General features: G+C 35.8%; 1 protein-coding gene across 1 annotated transcript in view; it reads right to left on the bottom strand.

Annotated features, from left to right (window-relative positions):
- Positions 1 to 19292, bottom strand: part of MALRD1 (MAM and LDL receptor class A domain containing 1) — an 844925-nt gene that overhangs the window by 460160 nt on the left and 365473 nt on the right. Inside the window, 2 exon segments of the mRNA XM_020966909.2 lie at positions 8919 to 9190; positions 15666 to 15913. Coding sequence (XP_020822568.2) covers positions 8919 to 9190; positions 15666 to 15913 — 520 coding nt within the window.

Raw genomic sequence — 19292 nt, 5'->3', positions numbered from 1 at the left:
CCACTTGCTGGTAATGAGTTTCAACTTCACCTCTTTTTATGAAATCGCTCTCTTTCTTCAAGGTACAGCTCATACAAAGGTTCTTGTGTCAGTCTTTTCCTTATTCCTTCAGCTGCTAGGGCCTTCCCTCCCAAAATACCATATATTTGACTACTTGGTATTTAATTGAATTCATTAGCTTTATGTTTATTCTGTATATACTTTTATATGTATTTGTTTCCCACCTTAGACTGCAAGTTTCTTGCAAGTAGGGGTTGTTTCACGGTTTCTATTTGTGTTTCTAATGCCTACTACATAGTAGGTACTTAATAAAAGACTTTATGATTATTATTTCATTGGTATGAGAATCTGTATTTTGGATATGTCTCCTCTAGAGTAAATTGACAACTTCTCCACAACTTTTCCTTAAGAAAGTTATCTGGGACAAGAGGTATTTAAGTGACTTCTGAATAGTTAAAAAATCAACCAACAAGCACTTATTAATCATCTATGTGTTATGTACTGTGCTAGACACAAGAATAGTGCTGATTAGACAGGACTTATCCCAGGTCTCCCTAACTCTAACCCCTCCCCTCCTACACTATGTTATTGTGCCTCTCCAATTATTATTTACCAGATGCTTAGCTCAGCCTTTCTATCCTCTATAGATGCACAGAAAGTTCTATAGATATAAGAGCTTAGAAATTATTTTTTGTCGATTTGTTTGTACAACTCCAAAACTATCCTTGCTTCAGTTTTTAATGCAATAAACTCATTTTACATAAAATCCCATTTAATTTTAAGAAATTACTGACATTTACATGCACTTTAATATTCACAAAATTATATGCATTATCTCACTTGAGTTTTACAACAACCCTATTAATTAGTTACTATCCTTTATTTGATCAATGAAGAAACTGAGATTCTGTCAGTTTATGGAACTTGGCCATGGTCATACAGCTAACAGGATGTAGGCAGAATTTAAATTCAGCTTCATGCCTACAGAACCAAGATTAGACCCAGCCCTTTCTCTGCCTCAAATAAAAGAAAGACAAATCTTAATGTATGTAAGGATTCTTTATAACATAAACTGACTCTGAGCAAGGCACAAGATAGCTACCGCCTAAGTAGCCCTTATTATAATACTTTGGAACTATGAAAGGAATTGACCTTCTAAGGAACTATGGCAAAGGACTTTCTGGTGCAGAACACTGTGATCAAATTTCAGATTTTTTTGTTTTTGTTTTTGTTATTATGAGCTGGGAATTTACATATCCTCTGATACATTTGAAAGTGTAACACCCCTTGTAATATTTATTCAAAATAGAGCAGTAAAAGCTGCCAAAGTTAAGGCAGGTTCATTGACTATCAAATGAGAAAGTATTCTCTAGGAATCTTCCCTTGACATAATTTACACAAACATTTTAAAATGAATGAAGAAAGAATAACCTGCTCCTCTGTTAACTGACTTTTGCTCAAAGAAAACCCAATGGTTTATTCTTTACTCAAGGGTCTTTTGCTACTACAAGGGCATATGAATGTATGAATAAATAGATGGAAGGAAGAAAAAGAAAAAGGAAAGAAAGGAAGAAAGAGAGAAAGAAAAAGAGGGAAAAAGCAAAAAGAGAGAGAGAGAGAGAGAGAGAGAGAGAGAGAGAGAGAGAGAGAGAGAAAAGAAAGAAGAGAGAATATTTATTAAGCAATTATTATGTGTCAATCACTGTGCTAAGTGCTAGGGATACAAAGAGAAAAGGTAACCTAGCCCCTGTTTTCAAGCATCTCAAACCTTAAACTGGAAATACTACACATAAAAGAAAGTTTATCTGCAAGGTAGATGGAAAGTTCTAGAAGTCCTAACAGTTGAGTAGATAGCAACAGCAATGCTTACTTATTAATGAAAACTTGTGAGTCTCATGGCTTTCTCATCACCACCACTGTCTTCCATTTACCTAAACACAATAAAACTTCATGAATGTACCCTTGGAGCAATTATTCACATTTAATAGACTATATCATTGGAAGGAGAAGAGACAGGCAGATGTGAGAGAAACAAAAGAGATGTACGGCACAGAGTGCCAGACTTATCATAGACTTATCCTGTCCAAGATAAACATCCTCATTCAACAAAAATGGTGGCCTCAAAGCAAGATGATTACCAGAATACTTAATTTCAACAGATTAGAGTAATTGTACAAGTGTGAATGGTTTGTTGCTAACTTGGAGGAAAAGCTGAGCCAATACATGGTTGACAATAGTGGAGCAGAAAAGGAATGGGCAGCTTTCAGAGATCCAGTGTAGAGGCCTGCATTTACTCATCTGGACCAGAACACTTGCAAACATCAAGGTTGGTTTGATGAAAATGATGGGGAAATTCAAAAGCTACTCAATGAAAAACAAGAACTCCTCCACCGCTTAGAAGCCGGCATTTAACCATCAAAAGTAAAGTGCAAGTAAAGCTTAGAGAGATGCAGGACTTTTGGCTCAGTAAGAAGGCAGATGAAATTCAATTTTACACTGATAGTAACAATCCAAAGGGCTTTTATGATGCCCTGAAGGCTAATTATGGGCTAAAGACCTATGGTATATCTCAACTACTCGGTGCTGATGAAGCCACATTAATTAATGATAATGATCTTGTAGAGATGGAATGAACATTTTTATCACATTCTCAATGGATCATCATCAGTCAATGGTGAAGCTTTTGACTGTATACCACAAACTGAAGTCAATCCCTCTCTTAGCCAAACTTCCAACTAAAGAAGAGGTTTTGAATGTCATTATGCTCCCCTAGTGTGGCAAAGTGTCTGGTGATGATTCTATTCCAGATGAGATTTACAAAACAAGGAGTCCATCAACTGCTTACACAAAAAATGACTGAAATTTTCCTGGTTATATGGCAAGAAGAAGTTATCCCTCAGGAGTTCAAGAATACCTCCATTCTCCACCTCTGAAGAAGAAAGAGATTGTCCTATAACAATCACAAGGGGCTCTCTCTCTCAGTCATTGCTGGCAGATTCTTGCCAGAGTCCTTAATAAGCTGATCCTTCACCTGGAAGACAGTCATCTAGATGAGAGCCAGTGTGGCTTCAGAAAGGGATGAGGAATGGGTGATATGGTAGTTTACTGCCCAACAAAACCAGGAAAAATACAGGAGTAAAACTATCCAGCAGAACCATGGAACCATTGGTTACAACAAATGGAGAATTTTTGAATTTCTCAAGGTAAATGAATTTACCTTGGCAGTATACTTTCTAGGAATGTGCACACAGCAGATGAGGTTGACACACATTGCCAGAGCTAGTTCAGTGTTTGAGTTACTCCAAAGGAAAGTGTGGGAGAGAAAAGGTATTACGCTGCCTACCAAACCGAACATCTACAGAGCCACTGTGCTAAATCTCATTATTGTATGCCTGTGAAACCTAGACAGCATACCAATGCCATGATAAGAAACTGAATTGCTTCCACTCGAATTGTCTTATGAAGTTGTGAACATCACCTGGCAAGATAAGGTACTTGACACTGAGGTCCTTTCTTTAGCTGAACTGCCAAACATTCAAACTCTACTGCAGAGAATGTGATTGTGATGGGCTGATCACATTGTTTGAATGCCAAACATACCTTTGCCTAAAAGACTGTTTTATGGAGAACCTTAGGCAAGCAAGTGCTCTCATGGAGGTGATTCGTGGTTGTAATCCTACTTCCTTTGACCTCCGGAATATCAGAAGAATGATACAAGGACACTCTCAAGGACATTCTGAAGAACTTGGAGACATGGGAGACTCTAGCACAAGACTGCCCAAGACGGCATGTTCTCTTCAAAAAAAAAAAGCACTGTGGGCAGAGCCAAGATGGTAGAGTAAAAGCAGTGACTTCCTTGAGCTCTCTCCCAAACCCCTCCAAATACCCGTAAAAAATGGCTCTAAACAAATTCTAAAGCAGCAGAACCCACAAAAAGACAGAGTGAAACAAATTTCCAGCACAAGACAATCTGGATGGTTGATTGGAAAGGTCTATTGCACAAAACAGGGAGAGGAGCACAGTTCAGTGTGGGCCCACAGGCAAAGACCAGGCCTCGGTCAACCTGGAGCAAGCCTCAGGTGACTGAATAATGGACAGCTGCAGTGGTTTCCAGACTTCTCAACCCACAAACACCAAAGACAACTTAGAAGGTCAGTAAGAAAGGTCTGTCTGCCCAAGGTGAGAGAGGAGTGTGGTCTGGCCCCAGTCCTAATGTAGCCCCAGAGTTCTTGGCCCACAGACTGAGGGGGAATCAAGTAGTTGATCAGAGGGAGATTGCAGAGATCTCTTTGCTGCTGCTGAAGCAGGATTCTCTTGCATTGCCTGTGCTTGGATCTGAGTCACAGTTCTGGGTGGAGGTCCTGGGGCAAGAAAGAGCACTGGTGTGGTGGAGCTTGTGGTGGCAGTAGAGAGGGAATCCTCCTCACACTTCCATGTCAGAAAAGAGTGCTTGTGGTCACTCATACACCAGAGCACAGGCCAGGAAAGCAGTGAACACCTTGTCTTTGATCACACCACTTTGGAAGAACTGAAAATTTACAAGTCCTTAGAAGTATCTCTGAAAACACCTGCACAAAACTCCTGAAGCTTGGGACAGTACATCCTCTACACTGGAAGCAGATCTCTACATTAACAAAGAGTTTAATAGTCAAGTAATTGGCTGCGAACATGAGCAAACACAGCAAAAACAATCAGACCATAGAATCTTACTTTGGTGACAAAGAAGATCAAAACATACAACCAGAAGACAACAAAGTCAAAGCTCCTACATCCCAAGCCTCCAAGAAAAATACAAATTGGTCCCAGGCCATGGGAGAGCTCAAAAAGGATTTTGAGAAGCAAGTAAGAGAAGTACAGGAAAAACTGGGAAGAGAAATGAGAGAGATGTAATCATGAAAAACAAGTCAACAGCTTGCTAAAGGAGGCGCAACAAAACACTGAAGAAAATAACACCTTAAAAAAATAGCCTAACCCAAATGGCAAAAAAAAAAAAAAAGCCAATGAGGAGAAGAATGACTTCAAAAGCAGAATTGGCCAAATGGAAAAGGAAATCCAAAAGCTCACTGAGGAAAATAATTCCTTAATCATTTGAATGGAGCAAATGGAAGCTAATGACTTATGAGAAATCAAGACATTATAAAATAAAACCAAAAGAATGCAAAAAAATAGAAGACAATGTGAAATATTTCATTGGAAAAACAACTGACCTGGAAAATAGATCCAGGAGAGATAATTTAAAAATTATTAGACTGCCTGAAAGCCATGATCAAAAAAAGAGCCTAGACATCATCTCTCAAGAAATTATCAAGGAAAACTGCACTGATATTCTAGAACCAGAGAGTAAAATAGAAAGTGAAAGAATCCACCAATCACCTTCTCAAAGAGATCCTCAAAGGAAAACTCCTAGGAATATCATCATCAAATTCCAGAGCTCCCAGGCCAAGGAGAAAATATTGCAAGCAGCCATAAAGAAACAATTCAAGTACTGTGGAAACACAATCAGAATAACACAAGATCTAGCAGCTTCTACATTAAGGGATTACAGGACTTGGGATATGATATTCCAGAGGTCAAAGGAACTAGGATTACAACCACAAATCACCTACCCAGCAAAACTGAGTATAATCCTTCAGGGGAAAAAAAAATGGACATTCAGTGAATTAGGGGACTTTCAAGCTGAATGAAAAGACCAGAGCTGAATAGAAAATTTGACTTTCAAATACAAGACTCAAGAGAAGCATGAAAAGGTAAAAAGGAAAGAGAAATCATAAGGGAATTATTAAAGTTAAACTGCTTACATTACTACATGGAAAGATGTTTGTAACTCATGAGAGACCTTTCTCAGCATTAAGGTAGTAACATATATATAGACAGAGGGAACCGGGTGAGTGTAATATAGAGGGATGATATCTAAAAAATAAAGTTAAGGGGTGAGAGAGGATTATACTGGGAGAAGGAGAAAGGGAGAGGTAGAATGGGGTAAATTAGCTCACATAAAAGAGAGAAGAAGAAGCTTTTACCATGGAGGGGAAGAATGGGGAGGTGAGATGGAATGAATCAATCTTACTCTCTGAATTTGGCTTAAGGAGGGAATAATATACACACTCAATTGGGTATGGAAATCTATCTTACCCTACAGGAAAATAGGAGGGAAGGGCATAAGAGGGGGGTGATGATAGAAGGGAGGGCAGATTGGGGGAGGGGATAATCAGAAGCAAACACTTTTGAGGAGGGACAGGGTCAAAGGAGAGAATGGAATAAATGTGGGTATGATAGGATGAAGGGAAATAGAGTTAGTTCTTACAACATGGCTATTATGGAAGTGTTTTGCATGACTACACACGTATAACCTGTATTGAGTTGCTTGCCTTCTCAATGAGGGTGTGTGGGCAGGGAGGAAGGGAGAGAATTTGGAACCCAAAGTTTTAAAAACAAATGTTAAACATTGTTTTTACATACAACTAGTAAATAAGATATATAGGCAAAGGGGTATAGAAATCTATCCTGCCCTACTGGAAAATAAAAGGGGGAGGGGATAAGAGAAGGGGGAGGGAGATAGAAGGGAGGGCAGATCAGGGGAAGGGGTATTCAGAATGTACATAGTCTTGGGGTGGGGGAGAGGAGAGATTGGGAGAAAATTTGGAACTCAAGGTATTGTGGAAGTGAATGTTGAAAACTAAAAATTAATTAATTAATTTAAAAAAAAATAAATAAAATTCATAGGGAAAGGAAGCATGGCATAGAGCAGGGGTTGGCAAACTCTGGCCCACAAGCCACATCCAATCTGCCACCTGCTTTTATATGGCCCACAAGCTAAGAATGGTTTCTACATTTTAAAATTTGTATTTCGCACACAGACCAGAGTTTGCAAATCCCTGGTAGAGAAGAAAACACTGGACTTGATGTCAGAACACCAGGTTCCAAATACAAAGTGTACCCCTTTCTATTTGTGCAACCTTAAGGAAGTCATTTGATTTCTCAGCCTCAGCTTCTGCAAAATTAGAATAATAATATTTGCACTAAAGTTGTGATAATAAAGAGCTTTTGTAAGCAGTGACATAAAAAAGCACTGTGCTCTATGAGCAAAGCAGAATTGCAGTAGCTCAAAAGAAATGTAAGATGCACAAATTTAGAGACATCTCCACCCCAAATATGGACTTCATATGGACTATTTGTGCCCAATCTGTGGTAGAGTCTTCCAAGCTTATATTTTTCTGGTCAGCCACAGTCAGACACACTCTACCATGACCACAACATAGTAATGTTGTTCTGTTCCTCTTCAAGACTGAAAGATAGCCACCGACTAGGGTAGATTTCAAAACCTAGGAATCCTTAGACTATAGCAGTAAGACAATTGACAGTGGTAAGAATCTGGAAAACATAAAAGAGGCTCAAGCGATAAGCCCCAGTGATCTTTCATCTTCCTGGAAGGAATAGATTTTGTCACTCCTATTGAATTCAAGCCATATAAATAGTCAAGAAGCCCACAGGATTCCTAGCAGCACAGGGCCAAAATGGTAAGGCCCTCTCCAAGGTGGAAGATGCTCCTATTTCCCACTTTCTGAACTGGGTTCTGGATGGCCTAGAAAATCCATAAAAATGATAAACATAACCCATCTTTGTAGTGACTGCCTATTTCTGAGGTATAAATATTCACACTCAAAATTTTACAATTAACTCTTGGGAGCTTATAAGAGCTGGGTCTAATATATTGCTATTTATGTAGCAAAAAGAACAATAACAACAAAACTAGACAAAAAGTGAGTAAAATTGAATACTGTAGGAAATGATGAATATGATGAATTCAGAGAAAAATTAAAAGATTTGTGTGAACAGAGGGAATGGGGAAGAACCAGGAAAACAATATACACAATAATTGTAATAATATCAAAATGTCCCTGAACTCATTAAATGTAATGAACAATTTTGATTCTGCCAGAAAGACCAGATGAAACAGATTGTTTTCCTCTAAAAAGTGATAGAGGACTACAGGTGCAAAGTATTGTATATACTATCAGATGTAATTTCTTTGTTAGTTGGTTTTATTTAACTCTTCTTAATCATTACCAGGAAGACATCTATGAGTATATCAAGAAGTGATGTAAAATAGCATTGATACTTTTATTTTTAAACTTAGAGTTACCTGTATGTGAACAAATTGTGAATATATTTCATAGAAGGTGAAAATTTGTGATAGATTACCCGGACGATTTAGTAAGGACTTGTTTTGGCAAAGAATATAGTAAAACAATAGACATTTTCACAAACTTAAATACTTTAAGGATACTTTCCTTAACAGAAGTTAGCTTTATTTTTCCTCTTTGAAAAACACTAGGCAATTAGATTTTTTTGTGATTTCATTTTAATTTCTTCCTCCTTTTCCTTTTCCTTTTTTTCCTTTTCTTACTTTTTTTTAAAGACTTGATCTCCCCATTTTGCCCAGGCTAGAAGTACAGGTTCTATTCAAAGTCTGAATCCTATTAGTGATTAGGGGTTTTACCTTTTCCGTTTCCAATCACAGCTGATTTGCCTCTTCCGTAGGAAACTTAATGGCCTCTTATTCCCTCAGGCTCATCATACTGATACCATAAACAGCAAACCTGATTCAAATACTCCACCATACCTCAGAACTCCTGAGCTCAAGAGATCTGTCAGCTTTAGCCTTCCAGATTACAGACATAGGTAGCCAGATTACAGGTATATGCCTTTACATCTACTTCTCCTCTCTTTTCTTACAACTCTGACTTAAACATACAAACTATTAGAAACACACTTTTTTATTCTTAATTGAAAAATGGAAATAGCTCCCGAGAGGGTATTAAATAGGGAAGGATAACAGGTAGGAACTGGGGAGGTGTTAAAACAAAATATATCAACAAAATGTGTGTTAAAATTTACCTGTCGTTGGTGGTGTAGGAGGTTCCTTGACAATGGAGTGATGGGATGGGAAACAGCCCCTTGACAAAATAATATCATCAAGTGCAATATGTCCCCTGTGACCGTTCCCAACTTGACCTTCAAAAGTGACTTGGAAATCTTCATCATTGTGCAGAATTAATTCTTTCCTCTTCCAGTAATTGCCTTGTTCTCCAGTAAGACAGAATAGGATCTTTGTCTTATTTGTGATTGATATCTGAGAAACAGTTAGTGCTCCAATGCCCTTTCCATACATGTGATAGTGGAAAATTATCTAAAAGAAAAAAACTGGCATTTAATGTGGTTGTATTCATTTTCTTCATCTTCAATGATTTCATACCATACATACGCCCTTTTATTTATAATGCCTGGAAGCTAACTGAGATATTTAACCACTCTTGCCCTTTTCAAATTCAGTTGCAAACAAGATAACCCACAGAACAGCTAGGATTGTTCCAAGCCCAATAGTTGCAATAAAAATAAGTTAATGAATGGAACCACAAAAATTCCAGCTCACCTGGTAGCACCTACTAGGTGTACTTCCCTGACATAGTCTCTGAAAAACTAGGTCATCTCTATCCCCTGATGAGAACAAGATTTATTTCCACATATCACCTTGATTGACCTCATCTGATCACATATCTACATTCACACGTCACATATCTATAGTCTTTCAAAGATAGCAAATTGAAAGAGATAATCTAGTCCGAGCTGTTCATTTTACAGATGATGTGACTGAGGCCAAGTGAGGTAAAAATGACTTGACCAAGAGGACAGAGGTGGGAAGTGATAGGGCTAGAATTTAAACCCTTGTCCTCTGTTTCCAAATTGAAGAGTCTTTACAGTGGTTCACCAAAGTTCTGATTACCATGTGTTTGATAAAATAGAAATACATTATTAAATAAATGTAATTTCCACCTAGTGCTAATAGATTTACTATACGCTTCATACACATTAGGGGAGCTAAGTGGAACAGTAGATGGAGTGCCAGGCTTGGAGCCAGTAAGATCTGAGTTCAAATCGGACCGCAAATACTTACTAGCTGTGTGACCCTGGTCAAGGCACTTAGCCTTGTTTGCCTTAGTTTCCTCATCTGCAAAATGAACTGGAGAAGGAAATAGCAAATCACTCCAGTATCTTTGCCAAGAAAACTTCCAATGCATTCATTTTGAGTCAGACACAACTGAAATGACTGAACAACAATATGAATATTAGAGGATATCCAAAAATGAATTTGATCTGCATTAGAATTGATCATCTACCTTGAAGGTCAGTGGGGCAAAGAATCAACCATTTTGGTAGCATCAGAATGAAATGGGGAAAACTGGCCTGGCTATAATTTCTAATCAATCCTGTTTTGTATCAACTGTAGAGCATAGTCATGGTGAGAATTTGTAATGGATTTGCCTTTGGCCATCTAAATGGCACAATGTGAAAAAAAATTCTGATTTTGGCAGTCAACTTAAAATTAGGCATATGATTGGTGTGTCATTATTCACTTTCCTATTCTCTTGTACCATTTCATCACACCCACATGCAAAAATAATGAAACAGTTTCCATAGATGATATCTCACATTTCCTTTTCTGGATAATGGGAACATTCCTGCCGAGGGCCATGTAAGCTAATCACCAGGACAACATGAGCACATAAAAAATATGCTTTCAATTTTACTCCTTCTAAGGAATTGTTCTTTCGTAATAGAAATTTTAAGATGACTCAGTTTAAACTCTGCAAAAGTGCTGCTTTAGGATGTTCCACAAGGTCAAGCATAAAAGGTGTTTTTCTTTGGAACTGGCAGGTACCTCTGCTTACCTGATAAACATATTTTATACGTGAAAGAGCCAATCATCACCAGCACTGACCTTTCACTTACTCCTCTTTATTAAACACATATCATAAATATTCATACAATGAGCTATTAATCATTAATTTTTCTACATTTCTTCTAGGCATGCTTTACTATTCTCAAACAGATGCTTATAACAGTGGGGGTTATGGTTCTGGAGAAAGGAAAGGAAAGAAGGAGAAGTCCTACTTGGTTGCAAAAAGGTCCTTTAAAAATCATGGAATTATTGAACTAATTTTTTTTAACAAATCTTTAAGAAAAGTAGCATTCGAATTGTTACCAAATTATAATTTTGTCTCTTTTGTTTTATGATCACTTATGTTAATTCTTCTTCCAATTAATTTGCACTATTTCATCTGGTATTCATTGTACAACTATTTTTTTAAAATTCTTTAATGCTTTTTTTAAAGGATTGAATGTTTAAGGGAAATAAAAAGAGTAATACTTATTTAAATTTTGAAATTCTTATATAATTTATATCCATTGTAATGTTATAGGAAGGAGAGAGAGAATATGAAATATGCCTCCTGTAACATACTAAGGAAATGGAATAATAAAATAATCATTTACATTCTTATTCCCACGTCAATAAGCCCATGAACTAGGTATTATCATCCTTGTTTTACAGATAAGGAAACTCAGTATCAGACAGGTTAAGTGATTTTCTCAGAGCACACAGCAACTAAATGTCAGTCAGGATTTGATTCTAAACTTCTCCTCTCTGCAAGACTGCTACTCTTTGTATTATTCCAAGCAAATTTCTAGATCAAATAGGATTTAAATGACAAAATAAGTTAAATGAAATATTAGACAGCAGGGATGGAAGATTCTTTGCTCTTGAAGTATGATGAGACTAATTTCCTCTACAAAGCAGATCAATCAAAAGAAGCCTTTGAAAACTCTACTTTAAAAGAATGCATCCCTATACTCATATGTTAACAATGATTAAACTAACATTACTCTTCTATTTCCAGCTGTGTGACTTTTGCAATGATATTAGTGTCTTAAATCCATATTGCTCAGAAGGCTGAAACTTATTTATTGTATAAATTGGTCTAAAGTACATCTACCTAATTCACAGAAGCTGCTCAACATATCTTCATTAATAGGAAAAAACTGCTTCTATGGTGGCCAAAAAAATCTAGCTATTATTTTTTTTCTTTTTTTTAGTGGAAATTCTGATTTTATTTATTTTTAGTTTTCAACATTCACTTCCACAAGACATTGAGTTCCAAATTTTCACCCCATCTTGCCCCTCCTTCCACCCCAAGATGGTATGCATTCTGAATATCCCTTCCCCTAATCTGCCCTCCCTTCTGTCTCTCCCCCCCCTTTCTCTTATCCCCTTCTCCTTCTATTTTCCTGTAGGGCAGTATAGTTTTCTGTACCCCATTTCCCATATTTCTTATTTCCCCATTGCATGCGAAAACATTTTTTAACATGTGTTTTTAAAACTTTGGGTTCCAAATTTTCTCCTTTCCTCCCTCCCCACCCACCCTCGTTGAAAAGGTAAGCAACTCAATACGGGTTATACGTTTGCAGTTATGCAAAATATGGCAGTCATGTTGTGAAAAACTAACTCTATTTCCTTAATCCTATTCTGCCTCCTATTTATTCTATTCTTTCTTTTGAAGTCTAGCTATTATTAAGCACCAAAATGACTGGATAAAACTGAATTACTTTTTCCCAATTCTAGCAATCTGTGAATCTCATTTTATTATGAAAATCCTCAACCTACCACTGACTATCTTCCTCAATCTGATTCTTCCATAATTTTATACTAATTTCTTTCACACTTCCCTTTCCAGTCTAACTGGCTTCTTAGTTATTCTCCTTTCATGAGTTTGCCTCTTATACCTCTGTACTTTGGTACATTCCCCAATGTGAGGAATGCACTCCCTTCTCAACTTTACCTTGTAGATATTCTAATTTCCTTCAAAGCACAACTCAATTGCCACTTCTCTCTATCCCTCAGTTTTTAGTCTTCTCAATGTCTTAAAATTATTTAGTTTAGTATCTCTATGCTGAAGTCTTTAGGTCCATGTCATATTACTTTAATAGAATGTAAACTCATTGAAGGCAGGGAATGTCATTTTTGTCTTTGTATCCCTATAGCCTATCATTGTGCTTCATACATATTAGGTACTATGTCTGTTGAGTGGACTTGAATTCCTGAATGCTATCTTTCTTAACTATAAATTCACAAGTCAGCACCAAAGGATCATATAAATGTGTACACATGTATATATGTGTATGTATGTATATGCATATGTTCTTGGTTTTCTAGCATTTAAGAACTACCCCTCTACTCTACAAAACTAACTTTCAATGAGTAAACTTGAACAAACAATAAGTATTGGCAATAGCTCTGAATTTACAGTCTTAATAGAGTTGTCTGGAGCAATCAGAGATAAAGTGATTTGCTCTGGGTTATGCAGACAACATATATCAGAGGTAGGCCATGAAATCAGCTCTTCCTGACTTCCTGACTCAGTCCTATATTTATCAGACAACATTCTGTGGTCCTTGACCTGTCTTAGCAAAAAAATAAATAAATAAAATTTGCACACTTACTTCTTCCACAATACAAGAGTTATATACAAAGTTTGATTGTTTTCTGCCTTTACAATTAGGTTAAAAAAGTAATAAATCATATTCAGGGTATGTATTGTACACATATATACCTACGTACATATATATGCATATCTGTATTGTGTATATGCACGTGTTGATGATGGATATTTAGATGGTCATAGAAGATCGATACAGATAAAGAAATAAAGGTAGACATGATGTAGATGATATAAATATAAGTAGATATAATGGAGAGAAAAGGGAGGGAGGGAGAGAGGGAGAGAGAGAGAGAGAGAGAGAGAGAGAGAGAGAGAGAGAGAGAGAGAGAGAGAGAGAGAGAGAGAGAGAGTTCTAAAACCATTATCCCAGACTTAACTACACTATAGCAGAACATGTTCCCAGAACAAGGCTATTATATCTTCCCCCAGGATTTTAGGAGAAATCCTGAAATGCTTTTTTTCTTTTTTTGATTGAATTGTTTTCAATTATCAAGTATTTATTTTCTTTCTCTCTGACCACCCTCTTCTACTGAAAAAAAAGAAGAAAAACAAGACTCATTACAAATATTCATAGTAAACCAAAACAAATTCCCATATTTACATTCATTTGGCATATTCAGTCCATCATCTCTCTGTCAGGATATGAGTAAACATTCTGTAAGTTCATAATCTAATGGTGGAGACAACATAAAAGTAACTACATAAAGACACACACACACATATACATACCTATACACACACATATATATGTATACATATAGAGAGAGGTATATGTATAAATAAATAGGATAAACTGGGAATAATCAATAGAAGAAAAACACAAATACATCATAAATTTTGAGAATGATGATTTTCTTAATTTGAGTCATTGATTTAACAGTTCTTTGTTGTATTTCCATATGGAAAAACAAGATGTTCAGACACTAAAATCTTCTTTCTATTATCAGTACCATGACAATTTGAAAATTGTAAGTCAAAAAGTTTGGTATTATTATAGTGATCATCACTATTTTCATTTCAGAATTAGGCTGTTAATCTTTGGGTAGTGTGCTCTATCAAAAATGGGTCTAATCATTGTCAAATGACTGGTAAATTCTGGAGCTCTCTGAGGTGGGTGGATGGAATACTTTATGATGAGTCTGGGATCATGAACAGCTTTACCAAAATAAATCATTCAAAACATCTAAAGCTGGAAAAAAGAATTTTGGTTTGACATATCCCTTTTTGGTTCCCTTGAGTCAAGTACAGATCAATATAGTGAAATCTCAATCAGGATTCAGTCAGAATCTTCAATTAGCCATAAGTTCTTTCCTTTCTGCATTACATATTTAGAAAAAAAAATAGCAAATGACAAAGTAAACATTGTAAGTGTGCTTAGTAAATGTGTAGATATCAGGCATTTGTTCAAACTGTGTACGTACAAAGCTTTCAGTGCTTTCTATTTGGAACCAATTCAGATTGGGCTCAGACTCAGACACCTACAACTGCTCATATAAACCTCTACAGAGAAAACTGTGATTCAAAATGATGACCAGAAAGTATAATCCTTAGCCAGAAAATAGCTCCATTCCATTAATAAAAATTTTAAGAGAAAAAAAATTTAAAAATATCATCTTTAGTATACAAGATTTGCTAAAGAAGAAAAAAATTAACTGACATATTTTTAGAAAGATTTTCAGCAATGCCTCTTTAAACTTCTCAGTCTAACTTTTAAGAGCCTCCCTAACCCTTATTCGCTATCCAACTTTACCTCAGTGTGAAATCTATTCCAACAAGGCTAGTGTCCTCACTTGCTTGACAAATACTTTATGTTTCTTCTTACCTCTATTCCTTTATTTATGCTGTTCCCCAATCTCCAGAAATAATTTCCTTCCTAACTGCAATTAGTTAAATCCTCTCCATCCTTTATGGTCCAAGTCAAAACTCTCAATTATCTCTAAGGCTCCTTCTAGCTCTAAATGAAACAACAGACCCCATTTCCTCCATGAAGTCATTCCCGACTAGTACAGCCCTACTCTGACCTCATTACTGTTTTTACCATTTAATCAAGTACTGCTTTCTGATGTCATTTATTTTTTGCAAATGTATACAATTTGTCTAATAAGGGAATTTTATTTAGTTTGTGTCTCCCACACATCTTCTAACGATAGGACGGATTCCTCTATCATGTGCCCCTTTTTCTTCCACCCCCACCTTCATCCTACTCAATAATGTTCCAAGGTGAATACAATCCAGCCTTTCTTTTTGGGGGAACGTTTCATTCAATGTGCTGAATTTGACTATATTGGTCAGCAAGTTTCCACTAAGTTTTTCTTTTCTTTTCCATACCTTGCAGTTTTTGCTCCTTCTGCTTATCATTGGGCTAGAAATGTAGGCTTCTCTCATTGGCTGCTGAGGAAAAATACTCTTCATAAAGATGTAATGACCAGATGGGTCTTGAAAGGTGTGATCAGCAACTGGCTCAGTGCCTATAGTTGGGGTGTTGCCAGCTTTTTGATTCCAGTCCAAGTCATCATTTTGACTCTGCTCCCAAAAACAAAGATCAAATTCAAAATCACAGCGCCCGATGGATGTACCTAAAAAAATTCCATGTAAAGGTAGGAAAAAACAAGGAAAATGGATTGAATGAAAGTAAATAATCCAAAAAAAGGAATGATCTTTATACGTTAGACAGAACCTAATATCTGAAGGTATTTTAAAACTATAACTTTCTAATAAATAGGAAACTGATTGTAAAATAGAGATTTTGAAAAAAGCATTGGGCAAATTCCATAGTTTAATTCAATTCATTATTCTTACAAAGTTGACACCAAAATACATTTTCAAGACCATTAGCATACACTTCTAAAATGTGTAGCTTTTATACTTGAAAATACTATGATTTAGTTACTTTATTTTGATACTCACAAATTTTAATATCTTGCTAACCAAGACATATACATGAAATCAGCTTGCAAGAAGAAATGTAAACATTAAAACTAAATTAGAAGAAAGGTTAAAGATAAGAAGATATGATATACAATTACAACAGCTCTATTTCTGCCCATTCAAAAAACAAATGAAAAAAAGGGGAAAGGAAAAGAAAAGAACTATAACAAGGAAAAGCCACTGATACTCTTACCCTTGTCTACAATTGCTACAACAAGGAAGTAAATAAATCTAGAAGCCATTTTAGTCTCTAAGCCTAATGAAGAGATATACTAGTTAATGGCAACAATGGTTTGGAATACAGAAAGACACATATATGCTCATACCATTTGGATGGGCTGGGACTGTTTCTCTTTTCTATATGTATCCTTTCCTATGTATATCAGTATATAGCACACTGGTTGGCTTAACAAAAGTTTTAAAAATTCATTAAAACATCTCACAGAGGATGTTTTATGGAAACACAAAATGGAAACATTATATGGGTATTAGTACATCACTCCAGTTTTCCATCCATTAACTCCTTCTCACAGTATGACTGGTCAATTCCCTTTGCCATCATAACTCCCCTAGATAGCTTTTAGGGCACATCCTTCATGCATGTCACACATGGTAACATGTGGCTACTTACAGCTGCCATACATCTCTCCATTGACTTTTGGGTCACTCTAAATTTTGGTTCTTTGGGGACTGTGAAGTTTTGAGATTCATAGCTATACCAGAGGAATACTGCTGGGAAAAAGGTGGGCTATTGCTTCAAAGTGAAACTTTGTGCTATTAAAAGAAGTGCATAACTTCCCCAAATCAATCTAGCCCACTCATTTTTATTCTTTGAAATTATGGGTCCAGTTCATTTACCATGTACAGTGTCTGTATTATATATAAGTGCTGATAGACAACTGCTATGGACTATCCATCCAACTGTGTCAAAATATCTATAATTGGCCTTCTTCATCCTTTTTTTTTCCCATGTGAATTCTTAGTTCACATTTTTAATGTTTGCATATCTCAGGTAGGAGCATCTATCTAGATGCTGATGCATCTAGATCTAGAACCTGATGCAATTAGGACAAAGTAATGAGCCTAATGTAAATGCCATCTGAAAGACCTCATCTGTAGGGAATTCCTATTCCTCTTTGCCTTAGACTCAGAGATAGGCATTTTCCCAAGAGTCGTGAACACCAATGGTGAAGAAATATTTCCCTACTTTAAGCATATTATATATGTGTGTGTGTGTGTATTTTGTTTATATATAATATTAAAGCATAACTATATATATATATATGTATGTGTGTGCATATATATCATCAGTGAATTATATGACTATAAATGTACGGTCTGGTGAAAATGTCATTTGTGAAAGTCTATCTTTCATATTTTCATTATAGGTGTCTTTAAGACATGCATAGATTCAGCTTTCTTAAAAGTATGTCACAATGAAGAGGGAGACAATAGGGGGAAGGTAGAGGTCATTTTTTCAAAGTACAGATACCCAACATAATCTCAAAAATAGAAACAAAATTACCAAAAAAAATAATTTTTAAAAATTTAAAAGGAAAAATTCTCAGAAGGGAAATGACTTTATGCAAAAGGAGAAAGAAAAAAATGAGTTATGAAAAATAATTCCCCTACATCATTAATGAATGTCTGATGGTGGAGAGGGGATAAAGAGTGAATGAAAAAGTTGAAAAGAAAAAAGGTCTGGAAATGGCAATGAATCTGTCATGAGATTAATCATGTTAAAAAGATTACAAGGCTCACCCTTAGCATATTGAGTGGGGCCTTAATGGAGTATTGAGGGAACAGGAATAAGAGTAAAATAGGCTAATAAGGTATGAATAAGGTATGAGTTACATTAAGGAAGTATCCACACAAATAACATCATAGATCTACAAATACTTTATCCAACTTCTCTACCTCTATTTACTTACTTATGGCATTCCTTTTTCCTACAATGACCTCCCAACCAGGTATAACTATCAAAATTCTGTTTATCTTTTTTTATTATTAATTTATTTTGATTTATCAACAATCACTTCCATATGCTTTTCAGTTTAAAATTTTTCTCCCCCTTCCTTTCTACCACCCTTCCCAAGACAGTGCACAATCTGATATAGTCTGCTTATCTTTTAAGGCCCAGTTCATCTTTCACTATAAAACTGTTTTTTATCCCCCCCGCAACTGCATAGCTGCTTCATGTCTTAACCAGTAAAATATTATACATCTCTTCTTTGACATTTATCATATTTTCTGTCTTCTATTATGCTTATTTAGAATTCTATTATGTAGTGGTATTATTTGCCTATTTCATCACCTCAATGAAATGGAAAATTGCTTGAGGATGGGGAAAATATTGTTTAAATAAGTGTATCTCTATATATAACTATCACAGTCCATTGTCCATGAGGGATGATTATTGAACATTTGTTAAATTATTGAATAAATTAATGTCCTTTTTATATTCTGTATTAGGTTCTTACAATCACTAAATATACATGAACACAAAGGGTGACATATTTGATTACAACAAAAATAGATAGTGAAAATGCTTTGTGTCACTGTTCAAAATTCTTATTACTGCTTTGGTTATTAAAAATAAAAATAAGAGGTATGCTATTTTTTTCTACAAATCCAAAACAACTTCAAAAGACTGTAAGTTATAGCACATGGATCATTATGCATAGACATTCTTCTCACACATACTCTGAGTGATTACTCACATATTTCCCAAAGTCTTGTTATTTGCTGAATATAAGAAGTCATGGAATTTTAAAATGTATAACATCCCTTTATTGATTACTGTCAGAAGAGCTCACTGTCAGAATCTACTTTTCAGGAGCAGACCCCAATGTGTTGTCTCAGCATCTAAACTGTTTTCTAGAGCACCATTTATATGATTAGAGAAATGCATTCTGGGAAATTACCACAGCAATTCCCAATTGAAGAACCTAAGGGGTAACTTCCTACTCCAATTAGAAGTGAGAATTATAATATTACAAAATTTTCCTAGCTTGAAAATGCTGTAAC

This window comes from Phascolarctos cinereus, unplaced genomic scaffold (genome assembly GCF_003287225.1).
Source record: "Phascolarctos cinereus isolate Bilbo 61053 unplaced genomic scaffold, phaCin_HiC Scaffold_1;HRSCAF=81, whole genome shotgun sequence".
Taxonomy (NCBI): domain Eukaryota; kingdom Metazoa; phylum Chordata; class Mammalia; order Diprotodontia; family Phascolarctidae; genus Phascolarctos; species Phascolarctos cinereus.
This window is presented reverse-complemented; position numbering and strand designations above follow the sequence as displayed.